Below are 14,877 nucleotides of genomic sequence, written 5' to 3'. Positions count from 1 at the left end.
ACTCTGGTCTGGATATTGTCTATATTATACAGGACCATAGGATTAATGACATACAAAGCAGCTCCCCAGTTCCATCTTTTTAAGGTAGCTTTCCTTTCAAGTCACTGTTTGACTCTTTTAAAAGGTCGATCCGACCTTTTCTTTGCATAGACTTATATAGAGAAAAGGTTGGAGAGAAAGGGACTTCCCAAGCTTATTACTCCTGATCACATTTGGTCTCAGGAAGTAAACAAATAAAATCACAAGTTTTGACATGTCTGGCCAACATGTCAAAACTTGTTTTAAATGACCGTATCCCTTTAAGAAGCATTTGTAAAAAGTTTTATTTCTAATGGAAATATATATATTTTTTTTAACAATTGGTCATTAAATCACGAACACACTGAACACCAAGTCTCCGTGCAAACAAACATAAAGAGATTTTTAATGCTTACCGTAAAATCTCTTTCTTGAAGGATCCATTGGGGGACACAGAGACAGTGGGTATATCTTGCTGTCACTAGGAGGCTGAGACTAGGCATACAAAATGAAAGTCGGTCCCTCCTGGCAGGATATACCCCGGCTACTAACCCTGAGCTAATCAGTTTAGTCCCAAAGCAGTAGGAGAGGACCAACAGAAAAAGAAACCAGCAGGTGTCCGAGGGAACCAGACAAAAAATAAAGGAAAACAGCCCCTCAGACAGAAAACCGAACCATAGCAACCAAAACAAATAGGTGGGTGCTGTGTCCCCAATGGATCCTCCGAGAAAGAGATTTTAAGGTAAGAATAAAAAATCTCCTTTTCTCGGTCGGCTCCATTGGGGGACGTACCAAAGCAGTCCCCGGGGTGGGAAAAATACCCAAATCAGAATCAGGCAGAAGACTGAGCCCCTGCCTCCTGCAACACCTTGCGACCCAAATCGGCATCAGCGGACGCAAAAGTGTGCACCTGGTAGAATTTAGTGAAGGTGTGCGAGGATGACCAGGTTATCGCCTTACAGACTTGTCAGGCTGAAGCCTTATGGTGTTGCACCCAAGAAGCCCCAACGGAACACGCAGTAACCCGAAATGATGGGACTTTCCCCTTACGACGGTATGATTCCGAGATGGCAGAACGGATCTCCTGCAAAACGGTTGCCCTGGAAGCCGAAAGCCCCTTGCGACGACTCACCGGAATCACAAAGAAAGAGTCACCCTCGCGGAAGGAGGAGATGATGGAAAGATAGATCCGGACAGCTCAAACAACATCCAAAAAATGCAGGGAACGCTCTTTACAGTTGGATGAAGCCGGACAAAAGGAAGGAAGAACGATCTCCTCGTTCACGTGAAAGGAGCAAACTATCTTGGGCAAGAAGGAGGAAGGCAGTCAAAAAACAACCTTGTCCTGATAATGGACCAAGAACGGAGAGTGACAAGAGAGGGCCGCCAGCTCCTAATGGAGGTAGTCGTAATGAGTAAGGCAACTTTCCACGAAAGGATGCAGAGAGAAGCGCCCAGAGAGGTTCCAACGGAGCCTCCCTCAAAGCGCCAAGCACCACGTTGAGATCCCAAGGAGGGGTGGGAGACCTGTATGGCAGCGCTGCATGTGCCATGCCCTGCAGGAAGGTGCGTATGTGAGAGTTGGAAGCCAACAGCCGTTGAAACAAAATAGAAAGAGCCGACACAGGACCCTTAAGAGAACTGAGTGCCAAGCGCTGATCCAGACTGGATTGCAAGAAGGCAAGAAAGCGCAGAAAGGAAAAGATAACCGGAGAAAAGGAATGAGCCTCACACCACTGGAACAGGCCCGCCAAGTGCGATGGTAAATTCTAGCAGAAGAAGGCTTACAAGCCCGATGCATGGTCCGAATCACCCTGGTAGAAAACCTCGCTCTCAGAACCGCGGTTTCAACCACCACACCGTCAAATGCAGCGACAGTAAATTGGGGTGGCAGAGAGGACCCTGGGAGAGCAGATCGGGATAAACTGGAAGATGCAGAGGTACGTCAGCGACCAGCCGAATTACGTCTGCGTACCATGTGCGTCTGGGCCAGTCTGGAGCCAACAGAATGGCGGGAACGCCCTCAGTCTTGAGTTTCCTCAGAACCCTGGGCAGGAGAGGAAGGGAAGAAAAAAGGTATGGTAGGCTGAAGGATGACCACGGGATCCCTAGTGCTTCCACTGCCAGAGCCAGAGGGTCGCGGGAATTGGCATCAAGGCCAGGAACCTGTCTGTTGTGGCGAGATGCGAAGAGATGCACATCCGGGGTTCCCCAAAGATCGCAGATCTGCACAAACACCTCCGGATGGAGAGACCCTTCCCCTGGATCTGCTGAAGAGCGGCTGGGAAAGTCAGCTTCCCAATTATCCACTCACGGAATGTGGATCACAGTGATGGAGGGAATGCAAGTCTCGGCCCAGAGGAGAATCTTGGAGACCTCCTGCATCGCTGAGCGACTGCGCGTGCCGCCCTGGCAATTGATGTATGCCACCACCGTGGCGTTGTCCGACTGGACTCGAACAGGGTGACCCTGTAGGAGCAGTTCCCAATGAAGTAGACAAAGAAAAATGGCATGGAGCTCCAGAAGATTGATAGGGAGGTGAGCCTCCAGAGAGGACCAGCGACCCTGGACCGTCCGCTCCTGAAATACACCTCCTCAGCCTAGGAGACTCACATTGGTCGTGACGACCTGCCAGTGGAGGGGGAGAAACAACCACCCCCCCTGGAGAAGGAGGGGAGAGTGAAGCCACCAAAGAAGGGACCGACGAAGTGAGGGGGGCAGAAGAATCAGGAGCTCCAGAGTGGCCGGTGACTTGTCCCACCGGGCCAAGATGGCCAGCTGGAGAGGGTGACACCAGAACTGGACAAAAGGAACCGCCTCCATGGCCGCCACCATCCGGCCCAGCACCTCCATGCAGAAGCGAATCGGGACCGGAAAGGGGAGCCGTAGAAGACGGACACCCTCCGATAGGGAGCACCGCTTGTCCAGCAGAAGACTAACCCGGCAGCCCCTGTGTCGAAACGGAGACCCAGGAAGATAGAGACTGAGTGGGAGAAAGGTTGAACTTTCCCAGTTGATCACCCAGCCGAAGGTGGACAGGGACACTGCACCGCGAGATGAAGGCTCTCCAAGTTTTGGGTCCAGGATAGAGCATTAATCAAAAGATAAGGTCCAGGTAAGGAACGACCGAAATCTCCCAGGCTAGGAGGATGGCAATCACCTCCGCCATGACCTTGGTAGAAACCCTGGGAGCTGTGGTCAAGCCAAAATGAAGTGCCACGAACCGGAAGTGGCCTCCAGGGATGGCAAAGCGGAGAAGCCGCTAATGGGCTGGAAAAATGGGGATGTGCAGATAAGCATCCCGGATATCCACGGAAGAAAGAAACTCCCCCTGATCCATGGACGCAAGCGGGAGGGACTCCATGTGGAAATGTAGCAGGAGCAAGTGGCAGCATAGCAGTTTGAGGTCCAGAATGGGTCGGGCAGTGCCCCCTTTCTTGGGGACGACAAACAGATTGGAGTAGAACCTCGAAAAAAGCTCCATGGGAGGAATGGGAACAATCACTCCCTGAGCAAGGAAGGTACACAAAGCGACCTGAAAAGCCGCTGTCAAAGGAGAGGAACGAGGGGGCGGGATCAGAAGAAGCGATCCCGGGGAAAAGAAGCGAACTCTACCCAGGAGTCCTCAACCTGTGCTAGCCACACATCCCAGAAAAGAGATAGACGACCTCCTACCCAAGAAGAGGACACGGGTGTAGGCGTCCCTTCAGGAGGAGGGAGGCTTACGGTTACCGGGCTTGGCTGCGAAACTGCCAGAACAGTTGGCTGACTTCCAGGAAGGACACACCTTGAAGGAGGGAGCTTTGCGCGATTGCAAGGTCGCCTGCTTGGAAGGATGACCCAAGGTAAAGGACCAAAAGGATGACGACTTCCGGCGAGGATCGGAGTGGCGAGGTTTGCTCTGCGGCAGCAGAGAGCTTTTACCCCCAGTTGCTTAGGATATGATCTTGTCCAGGCGCTTCCCAAAAAGCTGAGTACCGGAGGAGGGCAACGCTGTGAAAGATTTATTCGAAGCGGTATCCACATCCCACGCCTTTAGCCACATGGAGCGATGAATCACCACCAAGTTACCAGAAGCAAAAGCTGTACAGCGGGCGGACTCCAGTGCTGCCGAACAGAGGTAGTCCCCAGCCTGAGAGAGTTGACATTCGATGTCCACCAAGTCCTCTGGAGGGGAACCTGGACCCAAGGTGCAACCCCAGGCGCTGCCCGTTGGTGGGAGGGGGTTAACGATGCATACTCTATGCCCCGTGCCCCTTAGCCGCATATGGGGGAACATGTAGCGCGATGCTCCTGAACCCCCACCTTAAAAAAGAGAAAATAAAAAGGGAGAAAAAAGATAATACTGTCCCTAGCTAGAAAATAAAAAAGAAGACCAGGTCTGGAGAACTCCAGACCTGTGTCTGCCTCCTACTGACACTAAGCTAAAACTGATTAGCTCAGGGTTAGTAGACGGGGTATATCCTGCCAGGAGGGGCCGACTTTCTTTTTGTATCCCTAGTGTCAGCCTCCTAGTGGCAGAAAGATATACCCACAGTCTCTGTGTCCCCCAAGGGAGCCGATTGAGAAAATATATTTTACACGTACAAATAACACAGAAGTACAACATACAGCAAAGGCACATATCCTACACTACATTCAGTATTGCATGTCAATAAAAAACAACAGGCGAGTTATAAGGCAGAGAAGGAAAGGAATCAATCCCATGACCCCGATATTAAGAGTGTCATGCTCTATCAACTGAGCTAGCCGGGCTGAACAGAGCATGGTGCTGGAAGAGAAGACTATTGTCATGGGACCAAAAGGGTAAGGCTTCCCCTTGAGGACAGCATCATAACAGCATGTGGAGACCTACAGGCCATTTATGCTTTACTGGGAATTCAGGTAAGAAAAATATACAAACCAGATTTCTTATGCCACCTACTGGAGGATCACAGAATAAGTAGATGCCGATTTTTATATGTATAACTGTTTCGTGTCCCTCATATGACAACAGAGGATTTTTGAGACAAATCTACTTTTGACACCATGGCAATAAAAATAGTTATATAAGCAGTTTTAAAGATACAGAACTTCAAAACTTGCATTTCTGCTGGATAAAACAATCTGCCCGAAGTACAAAAAAGAAACCCACTACATTAACCCCTTAAGGACCCGGGCTTTTTCCGTTTTTTCATTTTCAATTTTTCCTCCTTAACTTTAAAAAAATCATAACTCTTTAAAATTTTCACCTAAAATTCTATATGATGGCTTATTTTTTGCGTCACGAATTCTACTTTGTAATGACATTAGTCATTTTACCCAAAAATCTACGGTGAAACGGGAAAAAAAACAATGTGCGACAAAATTGATGAAAAAACACTATTTTGTAAGTTTTGGGGGCTTCCGTTTTTACGCAGTACATTTTTCGGCAAAAATGACACCTTATCTTAATTCTGTAGGTCCATACAGTTAAAATGATACCCTACTTATATAGGTTTGATTTTGTCGTACTTCAGAAAAAAAATCATGAATATATGCAGGAAAATGTATACGTTTAAAATGGTCATCTTCTGACCCCTATAACTTTTTTATTTTTCTGTGTTCAGGGCGCTATGGGGGCTCATTTTTTGCGCCGTGATCTGAAGTTTTTAGTGGTACCAATTTTGTTCTGATCAAACTTTTTGATCACTTTTTATTATTGTGGTATAAAAAGTGATAAAAAATTTGCTATTTTGGACTTTAGAATTTTTTTGCGCTTCCGCCATTGAACGTGCGGTTTAAAAAGCGGTATATTTTTATAATTCAGACATTTCCACACGTGGCGATACCACATATGTTTATTTTTATTTACACTGTGGTTTTTTTTATTCTTGGAAATGCCGGGTGATTCAAACTTTTATTAGGGGAAGGGATAATTGAAAGGGTTAATGATTTTTTTACACTTTTCTTATGCAATATTATAGCTCCTATAGGGGGCTATAACATTTCAGTAACTGATCTTTTACACTGATTGATGCATCTCCATAGGAATGGATCAGTCAGTGTTTTCGGCGATTGAATGCTCAAGCCTGGATCTCAGGCTTGAAGCATTCATTCGGCGATCGGACAGCGCAGGAGAAGGTAAGAAGACCTCCTTCTGTGCTACAGCTGTTCGGGATGCCGCAATTATACCGCAGCGATCCCGAACAGCTCCCTGAGCTAGCCGGGCACTTTTACTTTCGTTTTGAGCGCGCGGCTGAAGGGTTAATAGCACGGTGACCCCGCATCATATCGCGGCGGGCCCGGCGCCATAGTGAAGCCAGGACCCGCTGCTAATAGCGCATGGCACTGTTCCACGTTCCACCGTGTGACCCCGCGTTATATCGCAGGACCGGGACCCAGGACGTACCCATACGTCCTGGGTCCTTAAGAGGTTAAAGAATAAAAAGAACAATACCTGCATTTCTGAGAGTGGAGGAGCATTGCTGGCCCATAATGTAAATCTTCTATCTCCAGTCTCCATGTCCCACATAGAGACTTCATTATTGCCTTGAACAGCTAGGAGTTGGACAAGAAAAAAATAATTCTAAGTCATATACAAACACAAGAAAGCATAAAAAAAGAATTGATAATATGTGCGATTAGCAATCTTTGAGCTAAAAAGTTAAAAAAGAAAAAGATAATTTTAAAGGTAAAAATATTCTAAATCCTCCTTTGCATCTGTATAAGAACAAGCAGACCAATATTTTTTTTTCTTCCATTATGTATGGCAAGCTTATATGGGAGCTGATAGAAGAGGGGTAGCTGCAAGTGAGAAAAAGATAAAAACGGTTCTTTGTCATCTCTAATATGTAATCTGTACAACTTGAACTTTAAGTTTGAGGAGCAGTTTGTCTCAGACTCTACTTAGGTCAGACAATTAGCAACAAATATTTTATGTATTTCTTATGTAAAGTGCATGGTGCTATTCTGACTATTTGCCAGGTGTCAAATATGGGTGCTGTACTTTGGATCATTGCAGTGTATTCTTGATATAAATCAAATCCTGGCAGTGAAATAGCAAGTGGGCAGAGTTCATTTATTTAAAAATAAAAAATAGCATAAGTTCTTTTAACTCCTCTAATATCATGTCATTTGACCTCTGGGTTGTACAGAAGACAGACTACATTCAGGAAATTAAAAAATCAAAAAGCAGGAAAGCCAGAGAATTTATTAAAGATTAACAGGAACTACTTAGTGGATTTTCCAAGATGCTATTGAATAACACAGAAGTGAAGTGACTTAGTAATAAGCAGCTGTTTGGCATTAACATTAGACATTTGCTAAACGTCAGGAATCCAATTAAAAAGTATAAAATGACAGATGACCCAACTTTATCATCAGAAAACAGGTCTCGATAGAAATAGAATTACCACTAATAACACATTATTGGTCATGTAGCTGCCAGCTGTAGCGACTAGAGATGAGCGATTTTACAGTAAATTCGATATGTCACGAACTTCTCGGCTCGGCAGTTGATGACTTATCCTGCATAAATGAGTTCAGCTTTCAGGTGCTCCGGTGGGCTGGAAAAGGTGGATACAGTCCTAGGAAAGAGTCTCCTAGGACTGTATGCACCTTTTCCAGCCCACGGGAGCACCTGAAAGCTGAACTCATTTATGCAAGATCAACCATCAACTGCCGAGCCGAGAAGTTCATGACGAATCGAATTTACTGTAAATTCGCTCATCTCTAGTAGCGACATAATGAGAAAGTCTGGGTTATAGAACTTTCCTGCAGGCCAAAGTACAGTACTTAAAGAAATACAAATTAAAAAATTAAATGTCACTATCTAGTTAAATGTCGCTATGCTAGTTAACACTTATACTTGTTAAAGGGGACACCTCTTGCTCCATCAGAGAGCAGGGTTGACAATCCATGCATTGTGTAGGTAGCCATTTATATGAATTGATGGGATATAAAGCTATATTTGAGATATTTGAAAGAAATGTAAATCCAGAAAACATTCAGCACTAAAACATGCTGGATTATCTGGATTAGATGCATACTTAGAAATACTGAAAGCTCTTACCAGCTATGACCCAAGACTGATACATTGTATGCATGCTCAGAGGATGCATTAGGAGACGCCGAATTCTTGCTCGAGCTGGATGAGTATGGCTGGATATTGGCAATTGGAACCTCATGTCCCAGCATGCCATAGTTCCACTACTGGTTCCTGAGAAAAAAAGATTAAAACAGCAAAAATTATTTTACAAAGCAGTAAACTAAAGCAAGCAGATAGCACAGACCACAGAAAAAAATAGATTGTTGTGCTCACTGTAAGGGACAGCACTGGGGGGTAGAGGCCCTTGCTACTAGAAGGCAACACTAGGCAAAATTAAGTGTTTCCACCACCTAGGTAGGCTATGTCACATTACCTACACCTGGCTAACCAGTTTGTGCAAAAAGCAGTAGAAAGGTAATGTGAAAAATAGGAACAAACAAAAGCCTGATCCCATGGAGAAGAACTAAGAACAAATCAAAAGCCTCCGGTTCAGAGCACATCAAAAAACAAAAAAGAGGGTGAGTGATGTGTCCCCCAAATGAACAAGAAAATTTTTTTCATTTTCAGTGAGCATATAGCTAAATTTTTCTTGTGAATTACTTTGGAAGACACAGCACAGTGGGTCATCCAAAATCAATCCCAGAGAGCGGGACCTAACTGGAACCTACCTAGCACATGCTTATGGCACTGTGCGGCACAGATTGGCATCAGAGAAAGCCATGGTATGGATCTGGCAGAACGTAAAAAAATGTGTACCCTGAGGCTCAGTTGGGAGACTTGCAGACCTTGGAAACTGATGTCTGATAATGGACTGGCCAGGAAGCACCAAAAGCCCAGGCAGTGTGGACAATAAGCCGAAAGGGAGGAGTCTTGCCTTTAGACTTATAGGCCACTGAGACTGAAGACCTGATCCAGCGAGTAAGGGTGCCCTTCAAAGCAAAAATGCCCCTACAAGGATCAAGTGGTTAAACAAAAAAGTCAGTGTCTGAAGGACTCTGTAGCAGCAAGAAATACATGCAGCAAGTAGGTAGATAAGGCCTTGAATGCCAAGACCATCCTGCCTAAGAGGTATATGCAGAAGTGGATGAAGCACAGCCTGCCCTCCAGGAGGAGGAACTGGTTGGAGGAGATCTTCTCAAAAGGTAGAAATCTTGCTGCCCTGGTATGAAAGGTCATCACCAGAAACTGAATTGTCTGAGAAAACAGAGGTTTGATATGGTGTCTGAATGAGCAGAGAGGGTCCTGTGTGGAGGTACCCTGGGGCTGTAGCAAATTAGACCTGGGCTAATGTGGTTCAGAAAGGCTGCAGAGGGGGCACCCTGCAGGAAGAGGTAACTGACTTGAGAGCAGTACGGGGGAGGAACTGATAGAGAACAAAAAGAATAAAAACAGATACTAGATACTAAGAAGAAGCAGGAAGAGAGAGAAGGACTGCCAAGCGTGCAGCGCAGGAGGTCTCAGTCAAAAGTTGGGGTATGATGTGGGGGATGCGCAGAGGAAAGCTGCTCACTGGGAAAGAACAGCACAGATGGCTGAACACACTGCTGCCACGGCAGTACAGACATCCATGGACAAAGTAAGGGGGAACCAAGAGGAAGAGCAAGGAATACGGCTGCAAAAAAAAAAAAGGAATAGAAAGTGTTCCCAAAGCCCTTGCCAAGAAAGTGAGAGAAAAAGGGTTACTTACAGGGCAGGGAGCCATAAGCAGGGAAACAGGACCAGAACTAGCAGCTTAGGTGGGGAATGGTGGTTTAGACATGGAAACAGGGCCTCCATATGTCTTTCTTAAAAGTTGATTACTTTTGCTTCTAAAATTTTTTACATGAAATACACTCTGGGAGAGATTTATGGAGACCTACGCAGAGGAAGAGTGGTTCAGCTGCCCATAGCAACCAGATTGCTTCTTTCATTTTTCACAGGCCTCTTTAACAATAAAAGAAGCAATCTGATTGGTTGCTATGGGCAACTGCACCATTCTTTCTTTACACAGGTTTTGATAAATCTCCCCCTCTATGTACAAGTTGCCATTTAAGATCATCTCCTCCTGTCTCCAATCTGAGGAGTGTAACCCCCAGCTGTTATTTTTATCACTAAATGAGCAGAAGGTCAATCTAATGAATAATCTTACAGTCTGATTCCCCAGGACCGGACAGAGTTGTAGACATGATGTCACAGTGCCGCTCAGCCAATCATTGGCCACAGTGGTGTCTCGCCTTGGCCAGTGACTGGTGTGCAGCACATGTCAATTCACTCAGTTGCAGTACAGGGGGAAGCAGTGTCATCAGTCACCGACAGAGTCTCCCGATACCAAAGGGTACAGTTTTTGTTATTTTATGCATGCTGAGGACGCTGCTAAAATAAAAAGTTCACATTTAAAGAGTGCATGTCACCAAACTTAACTTTTAAAATATGTTTCCTCATGTTATTTTAAGCCATTTTCCTATTTACTTGCTGTTAAAATTCTCAACCTTTATATGTTTTTAATGTGATTGAAAAAACGGCCACTAGGTGGCTCAGTTCTGTTCCCTGCACAAGTCATACAGTTAGTTTGGTCTCCTACCAGCTTGGCAGGAGACAAAACTCAGGAAGTGCATGCGGGCATGGCGAGACACTGCTCTCGCAGGCTTCAGTGATGATGATACAGAGCTTTTTAAAGCACGCAAAAAATGTTTAAGGACAGGAGGGGTGTCAGGAGTAGTTAGGGAATATAATCTGAGTCAGTATAGAAAATATGGTTTTACAGGGACTCTTTAATTGTGTTTAATTGTGAATTTTGGGGGGAAATTTATCAAAACCTGTCTAAAGGAAAAACTGCTGAGTTGCCCATAGCAACCAATCAAATTGTTTCTTTAATTTCTGAAAATCTCCCCCTTTGTGCCTCCTACTATTTATAGAAATAACATGCAACCAACAGTTATCTAAATTCTATTGGCTTCTTTATGCAGCTGGGGTTTAATGTCCTAAAACTTGTATGAAGTCTATACGGTCAGACAATGTAAAAACTGTAAAAACAATCTGACATTTTACTCACTGGGAGCAGACACCGGGCCCTGCATCCCCAGTTTCCTGCACAATCGCACTGCACTGACGAAGGAGGAAAGAACACCTTACTTCCTTGCATATATGCAATTTGACAAGTGTCAGTTTATAAGAACATGAAGTGAACAGACACTTTCTTGGTGGTTTAACATTTACATGTAGATCTATTTCTAATTTTAATGTGATCTTCTGTATTGCAGTATAGGTAGTATTACTAGTTCTTAGGAACTCTGAATAAAAAAAAAAGTAAGCAGCATGACCAATTTATATCATATCAGAGAGTATATAGACATAAAAAGCAGCTTACCAATACACAGCCAGCATTGATGGATATCCACCGCAAATGAAGTTATCAGCCCTAATCGCAAATCATGTTTCAGTGTCCAGGCATTGCTAGAAGATCTAAGATCCCAACCAACTAAAGATCCATTGACTGTTGCATATGCAAGCACAGACTGTGATCCCGAATTGAACTGATGCATATCTACTACACAGCCATCCTCCCGTAGATCCAAGCACCTTGATTAACACACAAAAAAAATAAAAATAAGTATCTGAAAAGTCTCAAAATAGGTATAGGGAATTATAAACTAAAGACAGAAATTCTATATGTCAACACCATAAAGATTTAAAATAAAATGTTAAGCATCACAGCAACTCTAGACCTAAAGCAATCCATTTGAAGAAAAAAAACAGCAGTGAACATTTTATCAGCATTCTGTAACTTAAATTCAGATTACATTCCAGTAATTTTGAAATTTGCCTAAAGTAAACTATATAAATATGTTACCGTGTAGATACCAAACACAACCCACGCTTCAGTCTCTACTAGGATCAGTGCATCAGTGGTCTCTTAGTCTGTACAGGTGCCTGGAAGTTAGAGCTGTCCGCACGGCCTCATTTAGCAGGAAAGTATAAAAAGGAGATTTTTGTACTGTAGCCTTTGTTGGGGGACACAGAAAGATACTGTTGGGTATATGCTCTTGCCACTAGGAGGCGCTGACACTAGGAAAAAAAAGTCGTCTCCTTCCTGGCAGGATATACCTGCCCACTGGAAGTGAGGTTATCAGTTTTGTCACAAAGCAGTAGGAGAAGCCAACAAATAAATATGTCCAAAGGACCCTAGAAAAGAATCCCGGATAAAAAAAAGCAAGAACCGAAAAAGAGTATTCGGACAAAAAAAGAAATGGGTGGGTACGGTGTCCCCCAATAAAGACTACAAGAAAGAGATTTTACAGTCAGCACAAAATTCCTTTTCTCGGTCGCTCTTCATTAGGGGACACCTATACCGATGGGACATACCAAAACAGTCCCCTAGGGTGGGAAGAACAATCACCAGAGAAAAGGAATCAGTCCAGAGACCGAACCCACTCGACCGTAAGGTCTGTGGGCGAGACCCCAGGCCAGAGAAAACCAAAGCCTAGAAACAGAGTTCCCGGAAAGGAAGGGACCATCCTTCACAGAGACTCTAAACCTACGGTCCTCAGAGAGACAAGAAAAAGTCGACTAGGAAGCCAGAGGGGCCGGAATCATCCCGGAAGGAGGTAGGAATCAACTCTAAGGAATATAGAACCAGACAGAGGGCTAGCCCAGCTGGGAAACAAAAATGTAAAACGGCACCACAAAAGAACCCCAACCAGAGTCAATCGATAAAAGAGAACATAGCGGAAGAAGCCCGGGAGAGCAATGTACGCCTGAGCATAAGGCAAGCACAGGAGGTGGAGGCCTGAAAATCACCGGAAAAAAGAAAGAGGAAACCGGCTCTAGAGAGGCCTGGTGCAGAAGATCGAAGATCTGAACATCTGCAGACCCAAAACCCCTATCCAGGAGCCTGCCGCGAGAACCTGGGATGACGTAGCTCAACTGGTGTAATCCGGACGACCGGAACACCCTCCATCTCGAGAGAACAAGGACCCCGAAAGAGAAGATGGAAGGGAACAATGGCCTAGAGGACTCGGAAGAATAAACGGCCAAGAAAGGAGCATCCCGATACATCGGAGCGGCCGACACAGGAATTGTAGTTTCCCGAGTGTCCTGGAAGACTTACACCCGAAGGGTAAGGAAACCCAACGTCTACAAAACGCTCCAGTTGACAAACATCGGTGCAGAGAAGTGCGGTACAGAAAGACCGCCCCATAAATGGGATCGCGGAGAAGTCTGGGCAGGACCACTACACATGCCCGAGACCTCAACCGTCACTAAGACCCAAAGAAACAGGAGGGCCGACCAGAAAATAAGGCATGCCACAGCAGTCTAGGAGAGTGCTCAAGACAAGGAGACTAACCAGTCTTGGACCCAGTGGTTCGAATGGACCAGAGTACTCTGAAGCAACATCTCGACAGGACGGGAACGGAGGGGGAGACAGAGGGAATCCAGCTGGGACTCCCAGGTCCTGGCCACATGAAGGTTACCCAGAAAACTGTTGCATCAGCATAGCACAACTGACCTTGACAAAGGGAAGGATGAACACACCCCGTCAGGGAGACTCCGCCACGGAAAGAGGAAAGCAATAGCAGTTCCAAGACAACAGATGGTGGCCAAACCGTCTGTTGCTGAGTCATACAGAATGCATAAACTCCTCCAACTGTGGAGAGAGCCCAGGCAGCATAAGCAGCAGAAGATAACCAAGAAACGGGGGAGTGCCAGGCCGCAAGAGTGGGCTGAGCACACAGGCAAAGCCGGCGATTGCTCTTCTGATTGCATTCAGCAAACCTAGGACCCAGCTAAGGCACCCCACTTTTGTAGGGGGGAAAAGAGTTGGCTCCAGCTTGGTAGTAAAAATGCTCTGCAAAATAGACTCCCTACTGGAGGGGGAATAACCAAGGGCAGTCGAGATGGAAAACACAGGCACAGACCATGTCAAGCCCCTTGATCACTGTACCCCCTGAGGAAGGGGAATTGCCAAGCACGCCAGGTACTGTAGGAGCCTGCAAACACTGCCTGTGGTGAAGCAAACACAGCCCTGTGGCATGGGTTAAAGAACTGGGTGAACATAGCAACCCTAGGAATCCTGTGACAACCAACCGAGGCATGGAGGAGCTCTATCTGTAGCCCCCGAAGGGATCAGAGCCCTTGACACTGGTGCTGGGTAAAGAAGCAGAAATGTGAGCATGAATGCAAGTAAGGAGCATACGTATCAACATACAACCTTGGGAAATAAGGGGCGAAACCCTGAAACCTGTAAAAAAAAGGCCTAAAGCTGTGGTAACTGAGCCATCCTGGCCACAGTCTAAGGCAGTAGAGCACACAACTGGGGCACCCTGCATAGGAAAAAACAGATAGGAGACGTGGAGGCATAGGGGGGCTGCAGAACATACCGAGTTGCCCCATTAGGCCCTATGGTGGGACAGAGGTGCTCGACTGCAGGAGACCTGTGGAAACAAGACCACAGGAAGGCCTGAGGTACACCCCACCGAAGGAGGGGAGGCGGGCACTATGGCCCAGATTTATCAAACTGTGTGAGAAAATATAGAGTCACACAATCACAGCTCAGCTAACGAGCTCTGGCAAAGTGAAAGCTGAACTGTGATCAGTTGCTGGGGAAAATCATATTTTTTCTCTCACACAGTTTGATAAATCTGGGCCTATATGTATAGAGTGTCCGAAACATATGTGGGGACACAAGACGGCTACCTCACAATAGTAGTGAGGTACCAAGACGCGGCCACAAAAAAACAACAGACATAGCAAAAAGTTAGACGGTATGGAAATTAGTTGTAGCACCTACGCTGTGCCATAACCATGCCCTTAGCAGACTAACATCGCGCCCCTTAGAAAGGGGAGCAGAGACTGCTGCTGTTTCTGTGAAGGTC

General features: G+C 45.7%; 1 protein-coding gene across 1 annotated transcript in view; it reads right to left on the bottom strand.

The window, feature by feature from the left end:
- The window catches only part of PIK3R4 (phosphoinositide-3-kinase regulatory subunit 4), a 64,750-nt gene that overhangs the window by 4,657 nt on the left and 45,216 nt on the right, over positions 1-14,877 (bottom strand). Inside the window, exons 15-17 of the mRNA XM_056520673.1 lie at positions 11,373-11,584; positions 8,051-8,197; positions 6,437-6,537 (exon numbers count right to left, since the gene is read on the bottom strand). Coding sequence (XP_056376648.1) covers positions 6,437-6,537; positions 8,051-8,197; positions 11,373-11,584 — 460 coding nt within the window. The remainder of the gene's footprint in view (positions 1-6,436; positions 6,538-8,050; positions 8,198-11,372; positions 11,585-14,877) is intronic.

This window comes from Hyla sarda, chromosome 5 (assembly GCF_029499605.1).
Source record: "Hyla sarda isolate aHylSar1 chromosome 5, aHylSar1.hap1, whole genome shotgun sequence".
NCBI lineage: Eukaryota > Metazoa > Chordata > Amphibia > Anura > Hylidae > Hyla > Hyla sarda.
The sequence above is the reverse complement of the archived record's forward strand: the minus strand, read 5'-3'. Positions and strand labels throughout refer to the sequence as shown.